The sequence below is a fragment of the Aquarana catesbeiana genome, linkage group LG08 (genome assembly GCF_042186555.1).
Source record: "Aquarana catesbeiana isolate 2022-GZ linkage group LG08, ASM4218655v1, whole genome shotgun sequence".
Classification (NCBI taxonomy): domain Eukaryota; kingdom Metazoa; phylum Chordata; class Amphibia; order Anura; family Ranidae; genus Aquarana; species Aquarana catesbeiana.
Window position 1 is genome coordinate 296,334,095 of NC_133331.1, and position 15,868 is coordinate 296,349,962.

General features: G+C 47.3%; 2 protein-coding genes across 2 annotated transcripts in view; both read left to right on the plus strand.

The window, feature by feature from the left end:
• The first annotated feature begins 6,062 nt into the window (after positions 1-6,062).
• The window catches only part of LOC141104900 (uncharacterized), an 83,748-nt gene continuing 73,942 nt past the window's right edge, over positions 6,063-15,868 (plus strand). The window contains exon 1 of the mRNA XM_073594701.1: positions 6,063-6,262. Within this exon, the coding sequence (XP_073450802.1) occupies positions 6,178-6,262 (85 nt within the window). The 5' untranslated portion in view covers positions 6,063-6,177. The remainder of the gene's footprint in view (positions 6,263-15,868) is intronic.
• LOC141105474 (uncharacterized) overlaps positions 8,505-15,868 on the plus strand; it is a 73,778-nt gene continuing 66,414 nt past the window's right edge. Inside the window, exon 1 of the mRNA XM_073595325.1 lies at positions 8,505-10,493. Coding sequence (XP_073451426.1) covers positions 8,520-10,493 — 1,974 coding nt within the window. The 5' untranslated portion in view covers positions 8,505-8,519. The remainder of the gene's footprint in view (positions 10,494-15,868) is intronic.

Consider the following 15,868-nt stretch of genomic DNA (forward strand, 5'->3'; position numbering starts at 1 on the left):
ATGGGCCCTCCACTTCTCCTCCAGCCACCCAGGGGCCCTCTCCTTCTCCTCCAGCCACCGAGGGGCCCTCTCCTTCTCCTCCAGCCACCGAGGGGCCCTCTCCTTCTCCTCCAGCCACCCAGGGGCCCTCTCCTTCTCCTTCAGCCACCCAGGGGCTCTCTCCCTTTCCCTCTGTCACCCAAGGGCCCTCTCCTTTTCCCTCTGTCACCCAAGGGCCCTCTCCTTTTCCCTCTGTCACCCAAGGGCCCTCTCCTTTTCCCTCTGTCACCCAAGGGCCCTCTCCTTTTCCCTCTGTCACCCAAGGGCCCTCTCCTTTTCCCTCTGTCACCCAGGGGCCTTCTCCTTTTCCCTCTGTCACTCAGGGGCCTTCTCCTTTTCCCTCTGTCACTCAGGGGCCTTCTCCTTTTCCCTCTGTCACTCAGGGGCCTTCTCCTTTTCCCTCTGTCACTCAGGGGCCTTCTCCTTTTCCCTCTGTCACTCAGGGGCCTTCTCCTTTTCCCTCTGTCACTCAGGGGCCTTCTCCTTTTCCCTCTGTCACTCAGGGGCCTTCTCCTTTTCCCTCTGTCACTCAGGGGCCTTCTCCTTTTCCCTCTGTCACCCAGGGGCCTTCTCCTTTTCCCTCTGTCACCCAGGGGCCTTCTCCTTTTCCCCCCTGTCACCCAGGGGCCTTCTCCTTTTCCCTCTGTCACCCAGGGACCTTCTCCTTTTCCCTCTGTCACCCAGGGGCCTTCTCCTTTTCCCTCTGTCACCCAGGGGCCTTCTCCTTTTCCCTCTGTCACCCAGGGGCCTTCTCCTTTTCCCTCTGTCACCTAGGGGCCTTCTCCTTTTCCCTCTGTCACCCAGGGGCCTTCTCCTTTTCCCTCTGTCACCCAGGGGCCTTCTCCTTTTCCCTCTGTCACCCAGGGGCCTTCTCCTTTTCCCTCTGTCACCCAGGGGCCTTCTCCTTTTCCCTCTGTCACCCAGGGGCCTTCTCCTTTTCCCTCTGTCACCCAGGGGCCTTCTCCTTTTCCCTCTGTCACCCAGGGGCCTTCTCCTTTTCCCTCTGTCACCCAGGGGCCTTCTCCTTTTCCCTCTGTCACCCAGGGGCCTTCTCCTTTTCCCTCTGTCACCCAGGGGCCTTCTCCTTTTCCCTCTGTCACCCAGGGGCCTTCTCCTTTTCCCTCTGTCACCCAGGGGCCTTCTCCTTTTCCCTCTGTCACCCAGGGGCCTTCTCCTTTTCCCTCTGTCACCCAGGGGCCTTCTCCTTTTCCCTCTGTCACCCAGGGGCCTTCTCCTTTTCCCTCTGTCACCCAGGGGCCTTCTCCTTTTCCCTCTGTCACCCAGGGGCCTTCTCCTTTTCCCTCTGTCACCCAGGGGCCTTCTCCTTTTCCCTCTGTCACCCAGGGGCCTTCTCCTTTTCCCTCTGTCACCCAGGGGCCTTCTCCTTTTCCCTCTGTCACCCAGGGGCCTTCTCCTTTTCCCTCTGTCACCCAGGGGCCTTCTCCTTTTCCCTCTGTCACCCAGGGGCCTTCTCCTTTTCCCTCTGTCACCCAGGGGCCTTCTCCTTTTCCCTCTGTCACCCAGGGGCCTTCTCCTTTTCCCTCTGTCACCCAGGGGCCTTCTCCTTTTCCCTCTGTCACCCAGGGGCCTTCTCCTTTTCCCTCTGTCACCCAGGGGCCTTCTCCTTTTCCCTCTGTCACCCAGGGGCCTTCTCCTTTTCCCTCTGTCACCCAGGGGCCTTCTCCTTTTCCCTCTGTCACCCAGGGGCCTTCTCCTTTTCCCTCTGTCACCCAGGGGCCTTCTCCTTTTCCCTCTGTCACCCAGGGGCCTTCTCCTTTTCCCTCTGTCACCCAGGGGCCTTCTCCTTTTCCCTCTGTCACCCAGGGGCCTTCTCCTTTTCCCTCTGTCACCCAGGGGCCTTCTCCTTTTCCCTCTGTCACCCAGGGGCCTTCTCCTTTTCCCTCTGTCACCCAGGGGCCTTCTCCTTTTCCCTCTGTCACCCAGGGGCCTTCTCCTTTTCCCTCTGTCACCCAGGGGCCTTCTCCTTTTCCCTCTGTCACCCAGGGGCCCTCTCCTTTTCCCTCTGTCACCCAGGGGCCCTCTCCTTCTCCAGCCACCCATGGGCCCTCTCCTTTTCCCTCTGTCACCCAAGGGCCCTCTCCTTTTCCTCCAGCCACCTAGGGACCCTTTCCTCCTGCCACCCATGGGCCCTCTCCTTTTCCTCCAGCCACCTAGGGACCCTTTCCTCCTGCCACCCATGGGCCCTCTCCTTCTCCTCCAGGCACCCAGGGGCCCTCTCCTTCTCCTCCAGCCACCCAGGGGCCCTCTCCTTCTTCTCCAGCCACCCAGGGGCCCTCTCCTTCTTCTCCAGCCACCCAGGGGCCCTCTCCTTCTCCTCCAGCCACCCAGGGGCCCTCTCCTTCTCCTCCAGCCACCCAGGGGCCCTCTCCTTTTCCCCAGCCATTCTGGGGCCCCTCACCCCCCTTTCCTCAGTAGACAGTCCAAATATGTGATCAGGCTGCAGAATGACCAGTTGGAGGCATGGTTACCTGCATGTTCCAGGGCCAGGGCGGAGATCTCTTCCCAAGAGAAGGTGCACTGTGCATTCATCACCAACCATCAGAGCCAGCAAACTAAGATCATCACCACCAGCACGGCGGCCCTCACAGCCCGGAACTTGCAACAGCCGAGTAATGCAGAGTGGGTTAACAGACTGGGCAGCCGCTTCCTGGTGACACCCACACCCACCATCCGACTCCTCCACATTCTAGGATTACATGGGGTGGGCAATCTTTGGCAGAGAAGGCGGAGTGAGTGTCAGCACACAACACGTCACTTGACAGCCGCAGTGAAGGGACTGCAGTGCACTGCTCCAACTCCAACATCCTAGGATTTATAGCAAACTTCTACTGCCCGATTCCCCTGATTGCACCCCTCTAAATGTTGCACCTGGAGCAGCTGTCCAAACTACCCCCCCACGCTACGCCACTGGCAGGGTGTCCCAGGTCCTTGCAGCACATCTGCTAGTAGTACACAACCATCTGTAGACTATAGCCAGCAAATTTATCTGCTTCATCTGCTTCAGCGAAAAAAAAAAAATACAGTTACCGCCACCCACATGCCTAGCGTCTAAATGCAAGTTTGTCAAAGCTGCTGGCTCTACAACTTCTGCCTTTCCATCTGGTGGATTCTGCCGAATGTGCTGTACCACAATGGCAGGTTCCCAGTCACTATTTCTTTTCACGTAAGGCCATTCCAGCTCTCTACCATCATGCAGAAGGCAATCTTGTGGCATTTTTGGGCAAGGCAGTCAGCCACAAAGCCCATGTTACTGTTGACTCGTGGTCCAGTAAGCATGGTCAGGCATGATCTGTTTTGTTCACAGCACACTGGGTAACTGTACTTGTAACCCGGAAGGATGCAGGATAGGGTTTAGTGCTGCAGCTGGTTGTGCCGCCATGTCCCAATACAGCTAGTGGTGAAGATGCAAGATTTCTCAGCTCCACCCCCTCCTTCTCCTCTTCCTCCATGCCCTCCTCTGCTGAATTCTCCTATGAACCACAAGTACCCCCTAAGCGTTCAAGGGGCTATTCAATGAGTCCGGCTAAAAGATTCCATGCAGTGCTTCAGCTGGTGCGTCTAGGGGACGGGAAACACACAGGAGCAGAGATTCTTGCAGCTCTGTAGGGGCAGGCCCAGAGGTGGTTCACGCCATGTCAGTTGAAGCCAGGAATTGTGGTGTGCGATAATGGCACAAACCTCCTGTCTGCCCTTAGACAGGGAAAGTTGACACATGCCATGCATGGCACATGTCTTCAATTTGGTAGTGCAGCTTTTTTAAATAGGTACCCAGGGTTGGAAGATCTGCTAAAGCAGGCCAGAAGAGTCTGAAGCAAATTTCAAGCGTTAATACACAGCCAGTGCTCAGTTGGCTGAAATTCAGCAAGAATTCCACCTGCCCGTAAACCGCCTGATTTGTGACGTGCCCACAAGGTGGAAATCGACTTTGGCAATGCTGCAGCGGCTGCACATGCAGCAGAGGGCCGTCAACGAGTACCTGTGTGTGTGGCACAACGACAGGCTGTGGCTGGCTTGGCTTTTTTCCCCACACCAATGGCTACTCATAAAGGATGCACTGTTCTGTCACCATTTGAGGAGGCCACAGGGATGGTGAGCCGTATCAATGCATGCATCAGTGACACAATCCCTGTTGTGTTTCTCTGAAGTAGACTCTGTGTGGCATTATAGACAGAGCACTCAAGGCAGAGCAGCGGGAAGAAGAGGAAGACTTCCTTTCTTTTCAAGGCCAACTTTATGCAGACACCATTCTTCCTATGCCACAGATCACACAAGAGAAGAGGGAGGTGGGAGGATTCTGAAAGGTGTGAAGCAGAGGAAGACCTACTTCAAACCTTAAGAGGTGGTTTTCTGTCCCCAGAAACCTTGGGAGTAGTACATGACTGAAAGGAGGCAGTTCCAGATACTGTAATCCTCGGTGACACCGTGGACTCTGCTTCTCATGCCTCCACAAACTTGCAATGCTTGGACTCCCTCATGCTTCAAAGCCTGCAAAAGGATCCGAGAATACGTGGCATCAAGGAGAAGGATCACTATTGATTGGCAACCCTCCTTGACCATCGTTACAAAGGGGAAAGTCTCAGAACTCATCCTGTCCGCACAAAGGGAAATTTCTTGAGGACACCTTAAAGAGGAGTTTATCCAATGTTTTTCCTGACTCTAGTAGGTTACAGTGTCATGGAATGTAGTTTTGAGGCTTCTGTTGGTCAAGAGAGGAGCGGTGGAGAAGGAAGCCACCTAAGTAATGAATTTCAGATTTTTTTTTTGGTCCTCAGCGCCCAGGGCTGTCAGCTTCCACATCCCTTAAGGAGCGTCTGCATCATATGGTGGACGATTATCTAGGGGTGAAAACAGACATGGAGAGCTTTCCAGTTGATGATCTACTGGTCATGAGAATAGACCACTGGCCAGGACTTGCCCAGTATGCAATTTAGCTGCTGGGCTGCCCTGCATCCAGCGTGCTTTCCGAATGAGCATTCAGTGTTGCCGGAGTTTTTTTTTTAATGATAATAGAATGCGTCTGTCCACAGACTCCGTGGACCGGCTGACATTTTTAAAAATGAATCAGTCCTGCATTACCAACAGCTATGAAGCCCCTGATGCCGATGTTGCTGTTGATGTATTTTTGGGATGTGGAATCTCTGCAGGACTTCTAGGCTGCCTAGTGTTGTTGATTTAATCTGGAAGAATTTTTTTGGTGTAGATTTCATGGGCACAGTTAACACCCAAAGACCAATTTTTCCACACCAATTTCACAGGTGCATATCATTTAAATTTTTGACAGTAAGGCAATTCCTTTCATCAAGAGTACCATTATAGGATTATGGTGTGAAAGCGCCATGGACACCCAAAGCCCAATTTTTACGCATCTGTTACTTTTATCCAAAGTCTGCAGAAGAGACACCAGAATTGGTCCCAAAAATCTCTAATCTTGTTCCGAGTGCACTAAATTGTGGCCTCATCATACAGACTGGCTCCCCAAGCCGTTGTTCATAAAATAAAGAAAGCCTGCAGGGAAAATGTCATTTTTTTTGGCTTTATAAATGTCATATTTGCTACAGCAGGTTCTATACACGGTACAGATGTGCCACTTTACAGGCAGACTAAGGGGACCCCCAGGCACTATATTTAAAGGAATTTTTCATTTTTATTATTTCATTTTCAGCATCAGTAAATCAATGCTCATTTAAAAATATTTAACTTTTTTTTTTTACCTTTTTTATTGATACATGTCCCCGCAGGGCAGTACTCGGACCCCCATAACCATTGTATGCCCAATTACTTGCCTATAAGCCTGCAAAATGGGCCCATAGACTTCAATGAGGGTTCGTTATTCTGTTCCGAACTTTCCCGATGTTTGAAAGTTCTGGTGCGAACCGAACAGGGGGTCATTCGGCCCATCGTTACGTCTCACCTCATCAGTCTATACTAACGAATTATACGATAATATGGGATGTGGTGGGAGGGGGGAAATGGGGGTGGATTTATAATGCATATGCTTGTATTTTATAAGCTTAATGTAGAAGAGGGAAAACAACTATTCGTGTGTCTGGATAATGACTGTATCATTGTGTGTGTCAGGTTCTTATAGGGTGTCAGCATATCACTGTCTATTTCTCCATGGAGGAGTGGGAGTATTTGGAAGGACACAAGGATCTCTACAAGGACGTCATGATGGACAATCAGCCGCCCCTCACATCACCGGGTAAGAGGAGACTTTATTGTAAAGGAGAGAGCAGTACGGAGGGTCCACCTAGATCCCCCATTATCTGATAAACACATAGAAACAATGTATTCAGTCAGTGTGTGTGTTTCCTACAGATGGATCCAGTAATGGGAACCCACCAGAGAGATGTCCCCGTCCTCTGTATTCCCGGGATTCCACACAGGAAGGTCACACCATCCCTCACCATCATCAGGTAGATGAGGAACAATCACTGATAGTATCATTGGGATCTGTACAATAACTGCATTGTTACCATTGATGTCATTTTTATTTTATCTTCAGAGTGGAAACCTGAGTGAGTTTAAAATTGTTATTAAAGAAGAGATAAAAGAGGAGGATGGGACGATGGAGGAGTCAGCATTTCTAAAAGGACACCAAAATCAGTACCAGGACACCATGGTGGAGTCACCCAGCTACAGAAACCATCATCTGTATTCCACACAGGAAGATCACAACATCCCTCACCATCATCAGGTAGATGAGGAACAAAAATTTTAAGTTAAAATTGTTATACAAGTGTGTTTTGTTTTTTTTTTTTTTTGTTTTTTACAATAAATGTTTTATTATATCTTTCAGAATGAAAACCCCAGGGATAATATTGTTGTAAAAAAAGAGTATAAAGCCGAGGATGAGGAGTATGGAGTGATGGGGTTTTCAGAAGGACACAAGGATATGATGGAGGCACCTAATACCAGGAACCCACCAGAGAGATGTCCCCGTCCTCTGTATTCCCGGGATACCACACAGGAAGGTCACATCATCCCTCACTGTTACAAGGTTGGTGGGACGGAGCATCTAGAACATGGACTCATGGAGATGATGTGTGGATTTCTTATATAATGTCACAATAATAAAGCTTATATTTTCTCTCTCATTTTCTTGGTTTAGAGTGGAGATCCAATTGATATAGAATTTGAGGTTAAAGCAAAAGAAGAAGAGACGTATGTGAGGGATGATCAGCAGTCTATGGAGGAGGATGGAATAACGGGGACATTTATAGAGGAGGACACTCCTACAGAGATCAGCACAGGTGGGTCATTAACACTAAATCCATTCCTCCACCCATACTGCTCACTGATTGGTCCAGAGTAGGGCGGGGACTGGGTGATATCAGCCTGTAATCCCCTGGTCACTTTCCTGAGCTGTGTTCCCCGTCCTGTATTCTTGTATTTCTCTTGGATAATCTTCCTTCTCTGTGCTGCAGACACAATTTATGTATCTAGACTGGATTTATGGAGATTCTGGGGTTCAGCTGGCAGCAAAATGTTGATTTTTTTTTTTTCACCATAGATGTTGCTTGACCTAGGCACCTGGGGTATGAGTCCTCGACCTTCTGCTTCATCCCTGGATCCAGCAATATATCTGACAGAACAATTCTCCCGGGGTTACTTGCTCTGTTATTTGCTGGCTGTGCCGGGTGGAGGGATATGTCTGTATAGTCTCAGACCCAAGTCACTGAGTGCAGTCTCAGGAGATGGGAGGCAGCGGTGTGGGACCTCTGCAACTTGTCTCCAGTAAACATTTCAGCCACCAATGTTCCTGACCCCTGCCCTATATACTCTATGTTGTACATTACATACTCCTGACCCCTGCACTATATACTCTATGTTCAAACATAGAGTGCCTAATTAGATTGCAATGCCCTTGGGAAAGTAGTTAAATTTGATGTAGCGCTCAGCTGGAGAACTGTCTGGCCCCAGCCACCTGAGTTACACCATCAAACAAACAATTGTTGGTCATCACAGTTCCCAGTAGAGGTATAAAGAGAGGAGTAGAAGGACATGAAAGCATCCAGTATCTTGTGCGGAGGCGGCACTAATATGGCCGGTAGATAGGCAAATACGGGAAATAGAAGTTGGGGGTGGGGTCAGGTCTGGCCAAATAAGCAAGTAAGTGCCCAGCCTTGTTACCATGTTCAAAAATGTTTTGGTTGGTATAAAGTATCTTCCTTTTAGTAAAGTCTAGGAGCTGAAGCTCATACTCCCTACGTTTCCATAACCAAGTCTCCTGATTATACTGGGTGGGATCAGCTGCAATGTTGCCTTCCACCTGAAGCATAGCTGTCTCCATCCCCTGAGTACATAGCTGGGTGTTCTTACCTAAAATACCAGTAATGGACATAAAAAAATCCCTTGGAACCCATTTACTAGTTACCTTGAGGGGGGAATTGTAAGATCCTCAGAGACAAAGCTGCCTGATGTGGGCGGAGTCCTGGTTTAGGGGAACCAATCTGCTCATGTCTAGTAATAATCTTTGTATTTCTATTTTAGTAGATGGACGGGAGATGAGGAAAACCTCAGAGGATTGTCTCACTTTGTCTCCAGACTGTAAAGTAGAAGATGAGGACATCACACAGTATAGTCCAGGAGAAAACCCGACTACCTCAAATGTCCATCCGGCACCACACAGTGTAGATGGACCATCGTATTCCTCTTATCCTGAGGAACCTCAGACTGTGCGGGACGGTGCCGGACCATCGTATTCCTCTTATCCTGAGGAACCTCAGACTGTGCGGGGCGGTGCCGGACCATCGTATTCCTCTTATCCTGAGGAACCTCAGACTGTGAGGGACGGTGCCGGACCATCGTATTCCTCTTATCCTGAGGAACCTCAGACTGTGCGGGACGGTGCCGGACCATCGTATTCCTCTTATCCTGAGGAACCTCAGACTGTGAGGGACGGTGCCGGACCATCGTATTCCTCTTATCCTGAGGAACCTCAGACTGTAAGGGATGGCGTCGTCCTTCCAACAGATAAGACGTTTTCCTGTACTGAGTGCGGGAAGTGTTTCCGTTTTAAATGCCGTCTTAATGCGCATAAAAGATCTCACACAGGAGAGAAGCCAAACGTGGAAAAAACGTATTCCTGTCCTGAGTGCGGGAAATGTTTTTCACGGAAGGCCAATCTTCAGACACATCAGACATCTCACACAGAAGAAAAGCCGTATTCTTGCTCTGAGTGCGGGAAATGTTTTTCATTGAAGTTTGGTCTTAACAGACATCAGAAATTGCACACAGGTGAGAAGCCGCATTCCTGTCCTGATTGCGGGAAATGTTTTGAAATGAAATCAGAACTTTTCACACATCAGAGGTCTCACACGGAGGAGAAGCAATTTTTCTGTTCCGAGTGCGGGAAATGTTTCTCATTGAAGTCCAGTCTTTTTAGACATCAGAGATCACACACGGGGGAGAAGCCGTATTCCTGTTCTGAATGCGGGAAATGTTATTCACAGATACACCATCTTCACACACACCAGAGATCTCACACTGGGGAGAAGCCATATTTTTGTTCTGAGTGCGGGAAATGTTTTTCAGTGAAGGCCCTTCTTTCTATACATCAGAGAATACACACGGGTGAGAAACCGTATTCCTGTTCTGAATGTGGGAAATGTTTCGCAGCAAGTACAGGCCTTGCCAAACATCGTAAGTCTCACATGGAGGTGAAGCCATTTTCCTGTTCTGTGTGTGGGAAATGTTTTGCAGTGAAGTACTATCTTTTGCTACATCAGACATTGCACACGGGTGAGAAACCGTATTCCTGTTCTGAATGCGGGAAATCTTTTGTATTAAAATCACGTCTTGCCATACATCAGAGATCTCACATGGAGGTAAAGCCATTTACCTGTTCTGTGTGCGGGAAATGTTTTGCAGTAGAATCAGACCTTGTCAAACATCAGAGATATCACACGGAGCAGAAGCAATTTTTCTGTTCTGAGTGCGGGAAATGTTTTTCGCAGAAAAACCATCTTTTTAGACATCAGAGTTCTCACACGGGCGAGAAACCGTATTCCTGTTCTGAGTGCGGGAAATGTTTTGCAATAAAATCAGACCTTGTCAAACATCAGAAGTCTCACACAGAGGAGAAGCAATTTTCCTGTTCTCTGTGCGGGAAATGTTTTTCACAGAAGGCCTCCCTTTTTAGACATCAGAGATTGCACACGGGGGAGAAGCCGTATTCCTGTTCTGAATGTGGGAAATGCTTTTCACAGATAGCCCATCTTTCCAGGCATCAGAGATCTCACACGGGGGAGAAGCCATATTCCTGTTCTGATTGCGGGAAATGTTTTGTAGAAAAAGCACAACTTGTCATACACCAGAGATCTCACACAGGGGAGAAGCCATATTCCTGTCCTGATTGCGGAAAAAGGTTTTCACGGAGGTCGTATTTATATGCACATCAGAGATCTCACACGGGGGAGAAGCCACTTTCCTGTCCTGAGTGAGGGAATCGTTCCTCACTGAAGTCCTGTCTTCCTGTACATCAGGGGGTCCCACACAACCCTCGAGGTATATTAGTGAGTGCGGGAAATGTCTTGTATATGAATGTTGCTGGACATGTGGGGAAGAAGCACACCCTGATATACACCTCAGATATACTCCATGGCTGATCTTCATTATGGAAGAAACAGTTGATAAGGAGATCAGAGATCACCAAAGACATGGATGAAGTGTTGTACCTTGTTGGCCATTGATAGCAAGAGAAAAATAAAAATGGAGTCATTACCTCTCATTGGCTGAGTACATTTTGTGGTGTAAACTCTTACAAGAGGTCTGTTTTCTCAAGTCGTCTTCCAGGACGAAACACGTTACACGTTATTCTTAAAAGACGGCCCTCTACACCTTTTAAGATAAAAATGGAGTCATTACCTCTCATTAGCTGAGTATGTTTTGTGGTATGGAGCCTGAGAGGTCTATTATGAATGAGAAAACAAATAGTTGATGGAATGTGGCACAGGTTTGCCCAGCCGTGACGAATATTGTCCATGTTTTATATAACTCCGTGATTTTCTATGATCATTGCCTCCATCTAGTGTCCATAATTCTGTATCACAATACTTTTACAGATGGAGGTATTTCAGTTAAAACACTTCATTATGGCCGCTAGATGGACGTGACAATCATAGAAAATCACTCTGTTAGTTACAACATGGCCAGAATTGATCAGATCTGGGCTAAAGCTTGTCACACTCTCACACAAATCTTCTGTTCATTGATCCCTTGATTTCCATCACCAGGCATGGTTTCCTACAAATCCCGGAGATATTATACCCATGTGCTTATGACTAAAGTAGACATCAAAGAACATAAACCAACAAAATTAAACCAACCACTGATTCAAAACCAAAATACTGAATTTGGCCATTAGCGCAATCAATATTTCATATGTAGGCGCTCGTGACATGCTGGGGGAAAGGTTTATGGGAAGGTTGAAGGAGTATTTAAACTAGGATTGAGGGGGGGAGGGTGAAGTAGAATTCAGTCAACCAGGCAGGTCAGTTAGGGGTCAGACATTTATGGAGGGTGGAATGGGGATAGATGGGGGGAGGGTTATGGCAGGTGACAAGAAAGTTCCCATGTTGCAATCAACCATTGGAAATTACAGTGCCATTTGTACTACTAAAAAAGATATGCAAAACACCAGAGCAAAATGTAATAATACATAAAAGTGTTTGTTCACCAATGCCAGACGTCTGCCAAGCAAAATAGGTGAGTTGGAAGCTCTGGTGCACGAGGAGAGCTATGATGTAATTGGTATTGCTGAAACTTGGCTTCATTCCTCACATGACTGGGCTATTAATATTCCTGGCTATGCACTCTTTCGGAGAGACAGGGTAAAAAGGAAAGGTGGCGGGGTCTGTCTCTGCGAGAAAGGATCTCAAAGCGAGTGTGAATGAGGACCTAATTGGAGAGTGTGATGTGGCTGAAGCATTATGGGTGGAACTGCATATAGATGAGCGTAGTTCAAAGTTAATCATTGGAGTTTGTTATAGACCACCCAGTGTTAGTGAGGAGGCGGAGACTCAGCTCCTTGCACAGATGGAAAGGGCTGGGACGGTGATAATAACGGGGGTTTTTAACTACCCAGAAATTGACTGGAGTAATGGCACTGCTGGAACAGTTAAAGGGCAAAAATGTATAAACCTATTACAGGACAATTTTATGTTCCAGTTTATTGAGGCCCCAACTAGGAATGATGCTCTGTTGGACCTGGTAATCTCAAACCATGCAAAGCGTATTACTAATGTTCATATAAAGGAACATCTGGGTAGCAGTGACCCTAACATGATTTCATTCAATGTTAGCTGTAAGCAAAAAACTCATACAGGAAAGATAAAAACACTTAACTTTTAAGAGATCAAATTTTCCAAAGATGAGGGCTGCTCTCCAGGATTTACACTGGGAGGGAATATTGGCATCGATAAACGCTGAACAGAAATGGGAATTCTTCAAAAAGACTGTTTGTGAACTCACTGCAAAGTATATTCCCATGGGCAATACATTTAAAAGGCTAAAAATAAAACCTATGTGGCTCACGGCCAAAGTTAAAAAAGAAGAAAAGAGCTTTTAAAAAATATAAAGATGAAGGAACACTATCATCATTTAAATGTTACAAAGAACATAACACAATATGTAAAAAGTAAATCAAGGACGCAAAAATTCAAAATGAACGACAGATTTCAAGAGATAGTAGGACAAACCCCCAAAAAATTCTTCAAATATACCAATTGTAAAAAGGTCAGGTCTGAGCATGTCGGCCCTTTACACAATGATCTAGAGGGGGTGACTGGAGACAAGGAGAAGGCAAATTTATTAAATACTTTCTTCAGTTCTGTGTATACAAAGGAGCATGGGGGGAGCTCAAGTCCATAATGGGGGTGGTAGTGACACAGCCCCGAATGATCCACAATGGCTCAAAAGTGATATGATCCAGAAATATTTAGACAGAAAAAAGGTGGATAAAGCACCTGGATCAGGTGACATCCACCAAAGGATCCTAAAAGAATTGAGCTCTGTCATTTCAAGGCCATTGTATCTAATTTTTAGGGATTCGTTAATGACTGGAATGGTACCATTGGATTGGAGTAGGGCCTATATTTAAAAAGGGATCAAAGTCTTTACCAAGTAACTATAGACCTGTTAGTTTAACTTCTATAGTCGGGAAGATACTGGAGAGTTTAATAAAATACCACATAGATGAGTTCTTGCTGGAAAAAAAATATTTTAAGCAACAGACAGCATGGATTCATGAAAGACAGAAGGTGTCAAATAAACCTAATTTCTTTTTATGAGGAGGTAAGTAAAACCTTGGACAGAGGGGTGGATGTGGTATACTTGGATTTTGCAAAAGCGTTTGACACAGTTCCCCACACACGGCTCATGTTTAAGGTAAAGTCTACAGGCCTGGAAATATCAGTTTGTAAATGGATAGAAAACTGGCTAAAAGACAGAATTTAGAGAGTCGTGGTTAATGAGTCTTACTCTGAATGGTCTGAGGTTATCAGTGGTGTACCCCAAGGTTCAGTGTTGGGACTATGCAGTGGAATAACGTCCTTACAGGATGTCTCCAACTTACAAGCCGACCTCAATGCTCTGTCTAATTGGGCGACTATGTGGCAGATGAGGTTTAATGTTGATAAATTTAAAGTTCTGCACTGGGGGGCTATGACTATGCATGCATCATACATACTAGGGGGAGTACAACTGGGGGAATCAATAATCTCAATAATAGCATGCAATGCCAAGCTGTGGTTTCCAAAGCGGGCAAAGTCCTTTCTTGTATAAGAGAGGTATGGACTCCAGAGAGAGAGACATCATCTGTACAAATCATTAGTAAGATCTCATCTGGAATATGCAGTTCAGTTTTGGGCTCCAGTTCTCAAAAAGGATATCGGGGAACTGGAGAAAGTGCAGAGAAGGGCAACCAAACTGATAAGAGGCATGGAGGAGCTCAGCTATGAGGAGAGATTAGAGCAGGGATATGCAATTAGCGGACCTCCAGCTGTTGCAAAACTACAAGTCCCATCATGCCTCAGCCTTTGGGTGTCATGCTTGTGACTGTCAGAGTCTTGCTATGCCTCATGGGACTTGTAGTTCTGAAACAGCTGGAGGTCCGCTAATTATATATCCCTGAATTAGAGGAACTGAATTTATTCTCTCTTGAGAAGAGGAGAATAAGGGGGGATATGATCACCATGTATAAATACATAAGTGGTCCATATAGTGAACTTGGTGTTGAGTTAATTACTTTAAGGTCATCACTGAGGACTCTTGACGCCTAGAGGAAAAGAGATTTCATCTCCAAATATGGAAAGGTTTCTTCACAGTAAGAGCTGTGAAAATGTGGAATAGACTCCCTCCAGAGGTGATTCGGGCCAGCTCAGTAGATTGCTTTAAGAAAGGATTGGATTATTTCCAATATAATATACATAATATAACTGGATACTAGACGTGTGCGATTCATTTCGTACGAATCGAAAATTTGTGCAAATTTCCAAAAATTCGTATGTTCGGAAGCATCGGAAATACGAATTGCTATGCTTCCGAATTTTATACGAAATACGAAATTTCGTTGACGAATTTTGGATCCAAATTCTGTTACAATGGAAACGTGACTGGGTGTTTTGTTGACCAATCAGAGGTTTTCTTCTGCTGCTGAGTGGGGGTTGGGAAAATTACCTTTTTTATTATGGGAGTGGGAGACTGGTACTGGTAGTCGATGGGAGATTCAGAATCGGACAAAATAAGAATGTTCTTTAATATCGTTTCATTATTGTCTTAATAATTACGATTATTCATTATGATGAATAGTTAAAAGTTAGAAGTTAAAAACCCAGGAAATCAGCACAGCACAGGGATGGAAGACCCTCATAATGAGCACAGCACAGGGATGGTGGGAGCCCCTCATAATGAGCACAGCACAGGGATGGTGGGAGCCCCTCATAATGAGCACAGCACAGGGATGGTGGGAGCCCCTCATAATGAGCACAGCACAGGGATGGGAGGAGCCCCTCATAATGAGCACAGCACAGGGATGGTGGGAGCCCCTCATAATGAACACAGCACAGGGATGGTGGGAGCCCCTCATAATGAGCACAGCACAGAGATGGTGGGAGCCCCTCATAATGAGCACAGCACAGGGATGGTGGGAGCCCCTCATAATGAGCACAGCACAGGGATGGTGGGAGCCCCTCATAATGAGCACAGCACAGGGATGATGGGAGCCCCTCATAATGAGCACAGCACAGGGATGGTGGGAGCCCCTCATAATGAGCACAGCACAGGGATGGTGGGAGCCCCTCATAATGAGCACAGCACAGGGATGGGGGGAGCCCATCATAATGAGCACAGCACAGGGATGGTGGGAGCCCCTCATAATGAGCACAGCACAGGGATGGTGGGAGCCCCTCATAATGAGATCAGCAGGGGTAGATTGATAGCAGCGCAGTCATTGGCTCCCGCTGCTGTCAATCAAGTCCAATGATGTGGGCACCGGGGGGCGGGGCCGAGTCCTGCTGTCTGTGTCAATAGACGCAGCAACCGGACACGGGAGCGCGCCTGCATGAGTGACCCGAGGGAGTTTGGCTCTCCAACGGGTCACTCGAGAAGAGGAGGAGCCAGAAGCGCCACGGAGGGACCCCAGAAGAGAAGGATCGGGGCCACTGTGTGCAAAACCAACTGCACAGAAGAGGTAAGTATGACATGTTTGTTTAAAAAATTTACCTTTAGATATCCTTTAACTTTATTGCTATAAAATAATGGACTAATAGCCCCCCATATGTTAGCATTTTGTTGTGACAGGTTCTCT